We start from the raw sequence: 15,522 nt of genomic DNA, 5'->3' as shown, positions 1-15,522 counted from the left end.
TCCTTGTTTCTGTGCTTTTCATTCTCTCAGTGGTTGTTCTGTCACTATGCTGGCTTGACTATGGGCAGCACACTCACTTCAATAAGCTTGAAATAACCTACATAACATTGTCTTTTCATAAGTTTATTTATTTTGTCTTTTCTCCGTTTATTTATTTACTTACTTTTGGTCAGTATTGGGCAGTAACGCATTACTTAGTAACGCGTTACTGTAATTTGATTACTTTTTTAGTAACGGAGTAATTTAACGCGTTATAATTTTCAAAATAGTAATTAGAGTATAGTTACAAGCCGAGGTCTATACGTTACTGCCGCGTTACATTGCTGGCAGAATGCAGTGATTTATAATCTAGACTGTAAAAAGGATGTAGCTCACGCACTGTCGAGTCAAGTGCCAGTGGATTACAGACCTGCTCCCGCGAGACCCGACGCAACAGAGTGCGGCGCGAGACGAGACTTGATAGGCGAGTGTGTGTGCGGGATGCGGGAGAATAAAATGATTCACGGGACTACCGCAAAATAGAAATATCTAAATATCTAAAACAAATAAACTGTTATTAATCTATTATATATATATATCAAATATAAACGATTAACAGGTGCAAGTGTATGCAGAGTTTCTATTTAGGCTATAACACGTGTTTGCAGCGTTGAGCAATGCAGTGCTGAAATGTGCATGCTCACGAATCCTCTCATTATAACACACGAATTGTAGACATTATGAACGATTCATTGTTCATATATTTATTGTGTTATAATAGAGATTTGTGAGATTGCGATGAACTGAGATGTTATAAATGCACCGCTCTTTGCTGGCATTCTGCCATACCAAACCATGCACGCAGCAGCCGCTTGCTTTAGTTAAAAATAACAGTGTTCTGTGAATGTTGATGCTTTAATAACAGATACTTATGCTTATACGTGTATGCTGGGATTTCATGGAGAGAGAAAAAGTAACGTAACTAGTAATGTAACTAATTACTAATTACTTTTGAAATAAAGTAATCAGAACAGTAACGTGATTATTTTTAAAAGGAGTAATCAGTCATTTAATTACATTTTCAGAGTAACTTGCCCAACACTGCTTTTGATTAACAGAGAAAAGAACAAGTAGACCCCTGACCTGGACATATTTGTGTATTTGCTTATGACCTCTACAAATACTAGACAGAAGCTAAATATATACCATGAAAAGGTGTATTTACACATACATACAGATCTTATGGACATTGAAACTTGATACTGGCAACAATTAAGTTTCAATGCTGCATAATTCACCTGAAAGCAAAGCAGCATCAGAGCTGCATTTTAGTATGGCTTTAATGCAGCATGTGTCATTGCATGGCAGTGTACGGCTGTTTTAAGTGTGAAGCCCACATTTTCACACATTCCCCTCTGAAATTCATGAAAGAACATCTGCCAAAGCGGCACAGACGCTGCATCTCGGCTGTGTAAAGATGGCTCACACATCTGCTTGAAGCAACATGGGAGAGAAAGGACTAAGAGGAGAGGAGGATTTCAATGGAGAAAGTAGTAGATATTAGGCTGTAAGACCAGTATTGCGTAACACCAGTCATAATCCCATCCTCCAGAATATCTAATAAAGCAAATCCACTTTTATGATGAAAGAAACCATAGAGATAATTACACCGGAAGTCACCGTTTTGTCTCCTTTCTAATACGGAAGTGGGCGTGAATTACAGCCACATTCAGCAGCATCACAGCACAGTAGACGTCTGTAATTAATCACTGCAACCTATTCATTTCGGATTTAAATACATGCAGATCAGCTTTATTTCATCTTTATCTCAGCGAGATACAAGTAAGTGCATTTGTTTCGGCGTGACGCCGATTTACGGGCTCGTGCACGTAGTGTTTGTTGTGGTGAAATCGCAGCGATCAAACGTGCTGCGGCAAGGATGCAAGATGTTCTGACCACAGCAGACATCGAATAGCGTGCTTGCGCTCCCTAAAACAACATGGAGGAATAAAATACAGTAAAACAGCGGCGCCCTGCTCTATCCATCCCATCGAGCACAGCACGTGAAGCATGCAATGCATTTATTCAGAATGGGTTTTGTCGCTCGCGCTGGCCTGCCGTCGCAAATGCATAACAGACAGTCCTAGTGTTTGTCATATTATGCATGCAGATGTGTAGTACAGCTGCATCCCTTAGGTAAACCAACACACGTTCAGATGAAATGAGTGTAGTGTGCTTACGAAATTTGTGATCGATATAGCTCAGAAAATGTTTTATCTGTATTTATAAGGATCTATATATATTTACAGCTGTTAAGAACCCTTGGAAATATGAGCCAAACGTCAGAGCCTTCAGACGATGCTGCTGTGACTGAAGGTTTGGATTTTTTTTTATTATTAGTTTGCAGTGGAAACAAGCAAAATTCGTCAAAATACCATAGTTACAGTTATTATTTGCTATAAGACCATGGTAAATTGATATGACATCTCATCCGAATTTATACGAATCGTTCGTAATCTTTTTGTTTAAAGGGACAGTACACCTGTTATCAGTGCTGTGTAGATTACTTGCAAATTGTAGGTCGTTACGGACTACAGATTACCTGAAAATAATGTAGTCTTATTACTTTTGGTTTACTTTAGATTACTATCTCGTTTATCACATATATTTGAATGGGACTGTTTATGTTGAAGAAGAAAAAATGTGTGTGTGTATATATATATATATATATATATGAATTGAACATCAGGTTTTACCAAACTGGAGTTTGTGAAAGAACTGCAAGGGGTTTGTGAGCTGATGAAAAGCTAATGTATTGAAGAATCAAAATGTAAATTTAAAGAAATACTATTAAAAATGTAAAATGAGAAAAAAGATACTTTAAAATAGAAATATTTTTATATTTATTACCTGCATCGCAGTGTGATGACCATTGACTGACTGACCTCAGAAAACGTATTGAAATATTAATATGTTAAATATTAATAATATTATTAATAAATATTAATAATATTGAAATATTAACTTTAAATTACAGGGGGTCTATTTAAATATTTTATGTCAAAGTAATGTGTGAATAATATGTAATCCATAAAAACTAGTTTAAATTTGATTATAAGCTTTTTAAAATGTAATTTAATCTAATTACAAATGCAATTTTTGGATTCTGATTATGTAATCCAAATTACATGTGTCTACCCAGCACTGCCCTTTATTTATTCACCCTCATGTTGTTTCAAACCCGTACGGCTTATTTTCTTCTGTGGAACACAAAATGAGTTGTTATGGAGGATGACAGCCGCCTTCATTTTTATTGTATGGAAAAATATTACATGAAAGCGAATGATGTGGATAGTAAATAATGGCTGAAGTTTTATTTTGAGTAAACTGTCCCTTTAATTTTTATTACGGCAATAGTTGCTGGTATCAAGTTACCCATATTTTGCTGTAGAAACAACAACTGTTGCAACTGTGGTATTTTGACATAAACTCTGGTAAATGATTTAGGTCAACTTGTATGTTTATTTATGTATTTTCCACCCACCATTCATGTATCCAGCTCCAGTTACTCAATCTGAAACCAAGCAATCACCAGCAGGGAAGAAACAGAACAAAAAGAAAGTGGAAGAAGTGGTGGAGGAAGTAGAAGAGGAGTATGTTGTGGAGAAGGTCCTTGATCGGCGTGTGGTGAAGGGAAGAGTGGAGTATCTCCTCAAGTGGAAAGGCTTTTCTGAGTGAGCAGCCGCAGTTAGATTTCAACTTGATTTTGTGTGAAAATCCTAGTGTTTATTTATTTATTTTCCTCAGCGGGGACAACACCTGGGAACCAGAGGACAACCTAGACTGTCCTGACCTCATAGCAGAATTCCTTAAGTCTCAGAAATCGGCTGAATCTGGAGGCAAGCGGCGGGCCGAGTCAGACGGCGATGGAAAGGAGACCAAAAAGCGCAAGGATGAGGTAAGAGCCATGAAGATCTGAGAATCTGAGATGTCTACATCATTCCATGTCTATAAGCTGGTCAGGAAGTGTCTTTAAAACATTAGAAAACCAAAATAGATTGAATGGGCTAAACAGTGTCTTACATGCCATCTCTCTTAATTTAGCCTGAGAAACTCAGAGGTTTTGCACGTGGTTTGGATCCTGAGAGGATTATTGGTGCTACAGACTCAAGTGGAGAACTCATGTTCCTCATGAAATGGTTTGTATGGAAATTGTTACCCGTAAAAAACAAACAAGTTTTGGATTAGAGAGACAGTTCCTGAGCAGCATTAGGAGAGACTGGGGGCAACTGTAACACTCTTATGAAAGGAAAGCATGATTTGTATTTTTTACTTTTGCTTTCTAAAGTTTTGATGCCTTCATATACAGTGTTGGGGGTAACGCATTACAAGTAATGCAAGTTACGTAATCAAATTACTTTTTTCAAATAACTAGTGAAGGAATGCATTACTTTTTAATTTAGAAGGAAATATCTGAGTTACTTTTTCAAATAAGTAACGCTAGTTTTATGTTTCCCATGTATTGACTGACAGCTCTCGTGTTGCCATGTTGAGAGAAATCGGGAGTAAGTGCAGTGGTGTTGTGTGTTACTGTAGTTCTAGACTAAATATGAACATTATTTACTCATCTCACTGCACAAAAACAGATTCAGTATTCCTCGAAACGAATAAAAACAGTCAAATGCAAACTCAGAATATTATATAAACCTGCAATTATTAGATACGTTAAATAAGACAAATATAATTTATGTATTTAATCCCATTTTATTAAAGGAACACTCCACTATTTTTGAAAATAGGCTCATTTTCCAACTCCCCTAGAGTTAAACAGTTGAGTTTTACCGTTTTCGAATCTATTCAGCCGATCTCCGGGTCTGGCGGTAGCACTTTTAGCTGTAGCTTAACATAGATAATTGAATCTGATTAGACCGTTAGCATCTCGCTCAAAAATAATCAAAGAGTTTCTATATTTTTCCTTTTTAATACTTGACTCTTCTGTAGTTACATCGTGTACTGTGCTGGGGGCTATTTTCAGGCGTTGCGTAATATCATCATAATATCATATCATATCAGCCTAGAAAATCGCAACTTTTAATTTTCCGTCGGTCTTAGTACACGATGTAACTACAGAAGAGTCATGTTTTAAATAGGAAAAATATAGAAACTCTTTGGTCATTTTTGAGCGAGATGCTAACGGTCTAATCAGATTCAATGATCTATGCTAAGCTACAGCTAAAAGTGCTACCGCCAAACCCTGAGATCGGCTGAATGGATTTGAAAACGGTAAAACTCAACTGTTTAACTCTAGGGGAGTTGGAAAATGAGCCTATTTTAAAAAAATAGTAGAGTGTTCCTTTAGCCAATGTCTTTGCTACTGACCTTCTATTATCTAATTCAACCATACTAATAAGCAAAAATGACACATTTGTGTTTCATTTGTGCTATTGCTGAATAGTGTTGAACTCTTCTCCTGCGTCATATTCTTCATGCAGTTTGTTTGAGCTGCGCCCTCTACTGTACAAGTTATGCAGAGGCTTGTTGTGATTATTTTTTTCTTTTCTTTTATGTAAAGCACTTTGAATTACCATTGTGTATGAAATGTGCTATATAAATAAACTTGCCTTGCCTTGCCTTACAGACGTGAATTTACATTTCCTTCAGCCTGAGGCGTATTCATTTCACTTTTGTTGTGAAAAGGGCTTTTACATGTGTAAAAGAATAACTTTTTTATATTAAAAACAAACAAGCAAGCCCTACCCAGATTTAAAAAGTAACTTAAAAGTAACGTAACACATTACTTTCCATAAAAAGTAACTAAGTAACGTAATTGGTTACTTTTTTAGGGAGTAACGCAATATTGTAATGCATTACTTTTAAAAGTAACTTTCCACATCACTGTTCATATTGAAACTAATATCTATCAACTGGTTAAAAGTTAACGAGAATGAGAAATGTCAACATTTTAACTGGTAGCTACTATGCAACATTTGATCACTTCTTGGGTCGGTGTAATTGTAACACTACAGTGAATATTTAAAATGTGTAAGAAATGTTATTTTACTGTTTAAATGTTTGGGGTCAGTAATATTTATTTATTTTTGTTGAAAGAAATAAATTATTTTATTCAGAAACAATTACTTAAATGGCAAGACATTTATAATGTTACAAAAGATTCCTATTTGAAATAAATGCTGGTCTTTGAAACGTCCAATATTTTCAATATTGATAATAATAAGAAACATTTCCTGAGCACTAAACCAGCATATTCGGATGATTTCTGAAGAATCACGTGACGCTGAAGACTGAAGTAATTGCTGCTGCAAATTCAGCTTTACCATCATAGGAATACATTACATGATAAAAAGATTAAATTATATGATCATTTTAAAATGTTAAAATAGAATAAAAATGAAAATAGAAGACACAAAATTGAAAACATTTATATATTTATAAATTAAAAAATATATTTGTTTTTACTGTATTTTTGATAAAATATATGCTGCCTTGGTGTGCATAAGAGACATAAATACGCAATATGTTAAATATGCAAGCAAATGGTATACATAGTTTATGCGGCATACAAATGTATGCTTTGACCTTGCCATTACTGCTTGCTATATTTTTGCTATATTGCTGTAAAATTGTTTATTTTTCAAGCATTACAATTGCCCCCATTCACTGTTAAAGGGGTATTTCGTCTAAAAATAAAAATTCTGTCATTTACTCCCCTTCATGTTCTGTGGAACACAAAAGGAGCTGTAGTGAGGCCATTTTTGGAGTATCTTTTTTTTTTTTTTTTTACAGGTTTGGAATGACATGCGGGTGATTAAGTCATGACAGAATTTTCATTTTTAATGTGAACTATCCCATTTAAGTGTGGCCATTCACTCACATTCATACACATGTGAACGCGAGAGAGTTGAAATGCAAGCTTCATCTTCATTCTGGATACTAAAGTTCAAGTTCGGTGAACTCTGACCTGCACATTCATACAGCCGTATGATTTGCAGTGCTGAGGGAAAGCTTTGGAATTATTTATTAAAAACAGATGAAATCATATCCTGTTGCCAAACTTCATTGCCAGGACCAAATCAATGTCATATGCTTGAAATGTAGTCGTACCCTTGCAATCACCTCCATAATGGGGACAATTGTGATGTTATTAACATCTGATATGGAATTATAGTATTATAATGTTTACAGTATATTAATATTAGATTTACTGGAGCTGTTATTTTTGGCACATATAACAAAAGATGACTTGGTGTATTTTGAGTTGTCTGCGAGTTGAAGGAAATGTAAATGTTACAATTGCCCTCAGTTTTCTCTACTCAAAAAACCCATCTCGGATGAGAAATAGTCGATTAGTTGTTAATGTCTTCTTATTTATTTTTATATTACAGGAAAAACTCTGATGAAGCTGATCTAGTACCAGCCAAGGAGGCGAATGTAAAGTGTCCACAAGTGGTCATCTCCTTTTACGAGGAACGTCTCACCTGGCATTCATACCCCACTGAAGAGGAAGAGAAGAAGGATGACAAAAACTAGACACACACAAAAAAAACAAAGATGTAAGGGACAGTCAATATCAGTCATGACCATTGGTATGCTTGTTGTGTTCTTCATTTTTTTTTTTTTTTAAGATGGCAAAGGAAAACTGTCAGAAACATTTGTAAAAAGCAACAGTATAAACTGTAATCTACATAGGTTTCAGCGTATTTTAGTTTGGGCACCGTTGCCATAGATGAAGCAAATAGAACACTGCTGTCTCAGTGTGCTTGACAGGTGACTTTGCACATTTAATGTACTCTTCATGCTTTCTATTGATGGAAACATTCAGATCATGTTTTGAAGGAGAATCACAGTCTGATATTCATTCATGTGAAATAGTGTTCTTTACCATGTTAGAAACCCCCCACCCTGTGTAGATTACAGTGTTTAGTCTATCATACTGGGTCGGTTTTTGTTTGATGCTGTAGCTGTCTCAAAAAAACGTCCTGATGTATTCCACGATTCTTAATTTTATGTATATATATATAACTAATGTTAAAATAATACTGCCTTAACAGATTATTAAGAAAATGACAATTTTATACATCTGTCAATGCAGGTGGTCATTGAACGCATGACTGTATCTAGCCCCATGGTAAAAGAGGTGTAAGATATAGGCCTTATTTGGCGTTCGGAACTGGCTTTGATACGATTGGTTTTATAAGGACATGCCAGCAGCTGTTACTCTTCAGTGTTTGTTTGCCCATGACGTGTCTGGCCTCACCATAGGTGCTATTTGTGAGTCAGCCCCATTGGATATTAACAGTCTTTCTTGACATTTGTGTTTGTAAATAGGTTTGCCATTTCCTAGCACATCAGTATCACTGTGTACAGTCAGCTAAGGATTGGTTTTTACTTTGATACTCTTTGTCTTATTACTGTCACACAGCAAAGTAGAAGAACTGTAACATTTGTTCTCCTGTAGTACGTTTTTATGTTCTGAGTTTTGACGATTGTATGCTAGTTTTGTTTAACCATATTATTGCATATTATCAGAGCATTTGCCAATGAAATACCATTTTCAAAAATAAAAATCTTTGTTGTATTTCTGTCAAAACCGGTCATACTTATTTATGCTTATACTCTGAGTAAGGTCAATACTTATACAGGGAGTCTCTTTTTTTTTTTGTCGGCTGAACCTCTTTGACATGAAATTACCCTCTGAAATTTGAAGTTAATATTTTAATAATTTAAAGATTTTCAAAACTAAGCATGTTCATTATTCTCTGACCTCCAGGAAAAAAAATCATCTTTGTTCGTGTTTATTTTGTTTTTATTTAATTTAGCATTTTTATTGCACTATTATTTGAAAGTTTGGGGTCAGCAAGTTTTTTTAAGGAATTTTTATTCAGCAAAGATTAATCAAAAGTAAAGGCATTTAGAATATTACAAAATATTTCTGTCTCAAATAAATGCTGTTCTTTTGAACTATATTCATTATATTCTCTTAAAATATTACACAGCACAACCATTTTCAACATTGATAATAAGAAATGTTTCTTGGGCACTCCTAGAGCACTACTAAAGGATTACTTGATGACAAAAAAAAGATAAAAAATCTTCTGAAGGATCACGTAACAGAAATAAATTACATTTTAAAATATTTTTTTTAATTGTAATATTTCACATTATTACGGTTTTTGATTAAATAAATGAAGACTTAGTGAGCGTAAGAGACTTAAAAATTAAAAATTCTTACTGAGCCCAAACTTTTGAAAGGTAGTTTATATTTCAAACATTAAACATAAATAAACAGTGAAAACTAGTTTATTAATAGTATGTTCATTTATATTAACCTAGATCAGGGATGGGCAACTTTGATAGTGACGAGGGCCAGCATTTTGTCTCCTTTATACCAAGGGGCCAGATTACTAATCCACGTCCACACACCTTTTACACCGTTTTACTCAATTTCCTTTTTATTGAAGGAAATTCAAGTATAACTAATGTCATTTGTTTTTAAAGATTTTATTAAGTATAAAATGTGTGCAGTTATGCTAATTCAGAAGGAAAACTTTGTTGTCAGTGGACAGAAATATTCCCCTGACAAGCCAATGTAAACATCTCAATTGCACTGTCTGTAAATTTGCAATAAACAAATATACAGAGGTCCTTTTTTTATTAGTAGCTTACAGAACATTCTCAAAACAACCTAAAAGGACAGTTAAAAAGGGTTTTAAAAAATAGTTATTCCAAATGGTACCATAAACTAACCTGGTATCTGCAGGATTTTTAAAATCAAATTTAAGACCTTTTTAAGATCTTTTAAGATCTGCACTTCACATTTCAGACTTTAAACCATTTTTAAGAAAAGGGATGAGTCAAAAGTATCAATTATTATATTCATTTAAACAGTTATTATCAATGAATTATTATATTAAACAACATATAAATATATCTTAGTGTCTTAATTGTTTAGATTTTTATAATGCATTAGCTTTTTGTCGATCCACTGGTTCACATTTAAAAATATGTAGCAAAAATAGCAGATGGGCTTATTGAAAAAGCAAATTCGTTCTCTGCCAGCAGGTTTCGCTTTCGGAACTGCGCATATAGTGCTTTCCCCGGTAACTGCAGTACACAAAGCTGACGAGCAGTGCTCAAGTTTATTCAGTGAAATCCTAGCCTTTTGAAGTTTAATCATCATATTAATCCATATAGCAATTCTTGTCTTTCCGTCCCCAAAGACCTCTTATAATTTAGACTTTTTGTACCATTTAAGAGTTTGCATGGCCTTAAATATAAACGATTTAACGGAAGACGTTTTAAGGACCCGCGGAAACCCTAATAAGACCAGTCCAGTGCAAACATTTCTGTCATGCATTTGGCAAAAAGCTTTTGTTGACTATGAATTTAACCTTTGAAATCTGAGGCAAGTGCAACTCTGGCCTCCCTGTTGTTTGTGAGCAGTGGTGTGATGGCGATTTAAATAAAATACAGATTTTCCAAACATGTGGGTATCCCCTTGAACTTGGTAAAAAGATAATCTGTTTACCATCTTGACTTGAAAATACTGTTTTCATGGTCAGTTTTTCATTTATTATTTGCTAATGTTAATGAATGTTTTCATAAGAGTGCACGTCCTAGGTTACTATGCTGAAATGAATAGGAGAGCAGCTGGAAATAGCGACCTCTCCTGGTTGGAGATAGTATTAACATCATACACAGAAAGCAATCTTTACGTGACTTGCTTTTCAAATGTTTTAAAATGGATCATCCGAGTCTAATATGATCCAGCGGGCCGTACTAAAAGACACTGCGGGCCGCCAGTTGCCCATCCCTGACCTAGATTAATGCCGTAAAAACGGCAATGTTCATTGAAAACAAATCACAAATTAAGCTGAACTTAATAAAGTGTTACCCCATAAAGAGTACCATTTTACCAAGCATACTGAAGCTGATATAAGCAAAAAATTGAGCTTCGCCAGCAATAAAGACAACATAATTCATATTTATATAGCTATCAGGAGAGTTTTTACAGTATAACCAAATCCTCTGACATTTTTATTGTTTAATTCAATTTATTTTGCCATTCGTTTAAAATAATCACAAATAATCCAGCGAAATCTTCTCACAAAAAAAAAAAAAAAAAAGGAAAACCAAGGAAATGAAACAAATGTTTATTATAATTAATAAAAGAACAATTCCAGATTGCCAGCAAATCTCTCAACATAAATCATATAGGAATACTCTGAACAGGCAAATCCAAAGGAGGTGCAAAAAGGCCTGGCTAAACCAAGCAATTAGGACAAGAGACATACAGAACACAAAAATATTTACAAACCGAACGAGACGAACGAAACACAACAGTGCTTAATGGCAAGTAGTTATGACAGTGTAACAGGGATTCAAAGTTCATCGAAGTGAACGAATCGCTCATCTTTTTTCATTCTCTCTACCCCAACTATGCTAAGTATTTGTAACCAGTAACATAAAGATTGTCTCTTTTCCATTTCTGAGACAAACAATTACCATGTCTTGCATATTTATTCATGTCACACCAAAACGGACACTGACTGTGTCTCATGGTGCTATATGAACAGTGTAGATGGAAGCGACAGAGACTGACAGAAGAGGATGAAGATGTAAATTAGACATTCACACCAGTGTTACGGTTTTTTTCTACCCATTCATTGATATGTCAGTGTATAAAGTCAGCTGTATCCTCACGATCCAGTTGGTTATTGGCACAAGCTTAACTGCTTTAATTTGCCAGGAGACCATTCATGGCTTCACTCAATTAGCAATGAAGGTACTTTTACTAAAAGTAGTGTATTGGGTAAAAGAAAAAAAGTCAGGTTCACGTCACATCAAAGCTAAGACACTGACGCAGCTAATGAGAAGTTGTAGTTGAAATGTAATAACGACCTATGCCTGCTACTATTCGTATATTTTGGTGAGAATTTTAATTCCTTTTTCAAATGACAGTACAACTGTAACAAAAGCATCTCTTAACGTTCCTCCACTGCACCAGACAAAAGCCACTAGCATGAGTTGCAGTAACAACAGAGCATTTTGACCTGCAACAAAGGCTAAACATTATGAACTTTAAAAGCAAACGACTCGGTTCGTTTCAATGAATCCTGTATACCAAGACACACCAGACTCAATCACATGATTCAGGAGCAAACTGCACTGATGCCACTCAAGTGTCCGTGTCTGATGGCTTATTAAAAAGTTTATGCACATGGGAGAGAGTTACATTAAAAGCTGACAGAAAGGCATGAGAGACCCTTTCCCCAGCAGAAGAGGAAAAAAGCTTATAGGCAAACTACAGTGTTGATTTACAGTGCTGAAAAGAGTACAGAAGCTGATTTATTAGTAATAATGCAGTGTGTATCCATCCTCCATCTGTAATGCTTTTCATCAAGCCAAAGCTAAATTCCAACTCACTCATTAGCGCGATTCGTTTCACCGTCCAAGTTCCTTGGTAAATGGCATTGACCCTCCAGGTTTGCGGTCCAGTGAGACTAACAAACTTGTTCTTTTATTTATTTATTTTTAAGTGAAAACGTGAATTTGGATCCGAAGAGTGACCTGTATGATTCATTATGGGAACAACACAACCTTTGGTTAGTATTGGCATGCCTGTAGTTTCTTTTGGCTTCACTTCTAGCATTCAGTAGACTCTTCTTCTACCAGCTCTCAGGGGTTCTGCTTCTCACCCACCAATGAAATCCCAGGGTATGCACAAACACACAGCATGCGCTAATGCTGAAAATGTAACAATTTTTGCATCCTCGTGGTCAACGTCATCTTAGTATGGTGTATTATTGTCATCGACTACATTTTTGGGAGCATTACCGAACAGTTCTTTCAATTAAGAACATTTTGTTGGTGTCCTCCATGACCTCACGTTCTGGACAGTTCTTTCAGTTGGCATCTGAAAGTATCCCGTTCGCTTGCATCTTTCTGTACATCAATGAGAAATCAGTACTACATAAAGCACGTCTGCTTTAATGCCGCTTTCAGGAGAAAACTTCTGAACCAAAGAGGAACAAAGAAAACCCAACGCAGGAAGAGTAACCAATGATGCAATTTTCTTTTCCTTGCTAGAATCGTCTCAAAGAAAAAGGCTTCCTTTGCCTTTCGAAATACTTTGTATGGTAGTGCCTTCGCGAAAAATAAAAGGGCAACAATTCGAGTTCCTCACTTCTTTTTGTCCTTCTGCTTCTTGTCGGGCTTGTTGCTTTGTTCTGTGGTCATGTTACGAGGCATGAGAAGAATGCCATCAGGGCCGTACTGCAAAAAGTATTCGCTGGCCGAGTAGCGTCTGCCTTCCTCGTCCCGCAGCTGTGCGAACAATTCCTGGGAAAGGCTTTGAACCTTCTGCTTCGTCTGTCTGATGCACTTACAGTACTCCATCTTCTCCTTCAGCAGCTGAGCTTTTTCACGTTGCAGGTCTTGCACGCCCTGCTCGAGTTTCAGGATGGTGTCTAGTTTGCGCTTACGGCAGTTTTGCGCCGCCATTTTGTTCTTTCCGCGGCGGCGGATGTCGCGAATGAGCGAAAGCTGGTCCTCGTTGAGATGGTGCTTGGCCAGAAGCTCGTTGAACTCCTCGACGGGGAGGTTAATGATCTTGTCATTGGAGAATGGGATGTCCATGGCCCTCGCCCTACGTTCATCACGGCTAGACTGCCTGTCAACAAAGTCTTGTGGTGGCTGGAGCTTTGTCTGCTGCATTTGCTTGTCTCTGCCTTTCTTGCTGCAGGATGCGGACAGCTGAGAACGCTCAGAGTAGGATGATGCCAGTGGAAGATTGTAGGTGTGGTTGTGATTGACATTTTCCAACTGCGGTATGCCATGGAACTGAGATGGATCTTGGTAGCTCATGCGGCACAGCTTGCTATACTCTGGTTGGTAGCCCCCGACGGCTCCTTCCTCCGCTTCTGCTGTGGCCGCCTCCGAATCGGTGCTGTAGCCCACAGCTCCTTCCTCCGAGAAAGTAGCAGAGGTGGATGAAGATGATGCAGCTGACGAGCAGGATGTCTCGGAGTTGCTAGGTGAGGCTGGGCTATGGCTGGAGTCCAGTGAAAGACCTGAGTCTGAATCGAGCTCATCCTCGAGCTGAGAAGCCTGGTCTTGGCTGAAACCCTCTTCCATCGCAAGGTCCAGCAGGCTAATTTCATCCAGCATAGACTCTTCCAACAGACTGGAAAATGGATCTGGCAGCACCGGAGTGGTGGTTAGGTTTGTAGTACTGTTTAGAGGTGGTGGAAGAAAAAGTCTGGTCAAGTTAGTAGCTCCAAATGTTGAATTGATGTTGGACGAGTTGCTAGAAGAGAGCCTGACTAAGGTAGGCCGCTGTACCCTGGTGGAATCCAGCTCGGGGTTGAAGAGTGTGGGAAAGTCCTGGCTGCAACTGGGAAGCGAAGCCTGGTGGAGACTAACATCCTGGTTAATGAGAGTGGACCGTGGGAGTTCAAAACTTCCTATTGTGGCTGATTCGGTGTTGCTGGCATTGTTGTTATTGGGGTCATTATTAATGGTGACATTTACTGCTGTATTGTTCACCTCCATGTCCTAAAAAAAGACGTAATGAATATTAGATAGGGTTTCATGGAGTGATGCTCATTACTATAGTCCTATCTATTCATTCAACTAAATTATATTTCAATTCATTTCACACAAACAATGACTTGGATACACTTGGATTATAAAAATATAAAAGTGTTCAGAGATCATCAAAAAAATTATTAAAAGTCTGATTGAAAGGAGGAAATTCTTAAATTAAAAAAAAAATTTTTTTGGGAAAAAATATTTTAAGTGGTTATTAATATTTGAAAAACTTTTGTCTGCCAAGTCAGTCTGTTTACTGGTTGGTAAGACCAACATGCAGTAAAACAACATAAAACAGGAAATTATAGCATGTCATATAAGATCCCTACAAAACCTCATAATGCGGTGTCAATTAGTCTCTTAGACTTTTATAGAGCAATGCAAGGAATTGCAATGCAAGGAAAAAGCAATTTGTTCAGTAAACCATTGTTTAATTAGAAAAAAATATCCACCTTTTTCTTCATCGTGGAAGTAAGCCTATGGGCGAGACTTCCGGTTCATTAGCCGCTATAGGTAAATAACGAGAAGAATAACAACATGCAGTAAACGGTAAAACTGTTTGCAGTACAAACCAGTGTGTTCATAAATAAGATAATACATTCAAATAATATGGTAAGACTCACAAATTTTCAATATCAAGCAGCAAAATTAACTGTTTTGTACAGCTAAAAATAGCTGGATGCGGATGAGACCGGAAGCCAGACCCATAGAATTTACAAATGGCCACGCCCATTTTTACGGCAAGAAAAAGGTGGATAGGCGTTTAGTTTTTTTTTCCTCCTACTGTACCCAAACCATATCTCACCATGACGGCAAAACCGAGGTACGTACCGAACCATCATGTTTGTGTGCCATTACACCCCTAATATATATATATATATATATATATATATATATATATATATATATATATATATATATTTTTTTTTTTTT

General features: G+C 36.5%; 2 protein-coding genes across 5 annotated transcripts in view; one reads left to right on the top strand and one right to left on the bottom strand.

Moving 5' to 3' along the window:
- The first annotated feature begins 1,680 nt into the window (after positions 1-1,680).
- On the top strand, positions 1,681-8,626 carry LOC107566057 (chromobox protein homolog 1-like). 2 transcript variants are annotated; one of them, XM_016251435.1, is made up of 6 exons: positions 1,681-1,821; positions 2,289-2,355; positions 3,539-3,713; positions 3,787-3,937; positions 4,084-4,178; positions 7,383-8,626. In XM_016251435.1, exons 2-6 carry the CDS (start codon positions 2,310-2,312, stop codon positions 7,525-7,527), a joined length of 612 nt encoding a protein of 203 aa, XP_016106921.1. In that variant the 5' UTR covers positions 1,681-1,821; positions 2,289-2,309; the 3' UTR covers positions 7,528-8,626. The 2 variants fall into 2 exon arrangements, with proteins under 2 accessions (XP_016106921.1, XP_016106929.1); XM_016251443.1 differs by lacking the exon at positions 1,681-1,821 and adding an exon at positions 1,832-2,175.
- Positions 8,627-11,134: 2,508 nt separating this feature from the next.
- The window catches only part of LOC107565927 (nuclear factor erythroid 2-related factor 1-like), an 8,004-nt gene continuing 3,616 nt past the window's right edge, over positions 11,135-15,522 (bottom strand). For all 3 annotated transcript variants that reach the window (XM_016251238.1, XM_016251255.1, XM_016251247.1), the window contains one exon: positions 11,135-14,553. In XM_016251238.1, the coding sequence (XP_016106724.1) occupies positions 13,180-14,553 (1,374 nt within the window). In that variant the 3' untranslated portion in view covers positions 11,135-13,179. The remainder of the gene's footprint in view (positions 14,554-15,522) is intronic.

The sequence above is a fragment of the Sinocyclocheilus grahami genome, unplaced genomic scaffold (assembly GCF_001515645.1).
Source record: "Sinocyclocheilus grahami isolate Dianchi unplaced genomic scaffold, SAMN03320097.WGS_v1.1 scaffold26.1, whole genome shotgun sequence".
Classification (NCBI taxonomy): Eukaryota; Metazoa; Chordata; class Actinopteri; order Cypriniformes; family Cyprinidae; genus Sinocyclocheilus; species Sinocyclocheilus grahami.
This window is presented reverse-complemented; position numbering and strand designations above follow the sequence as displayed.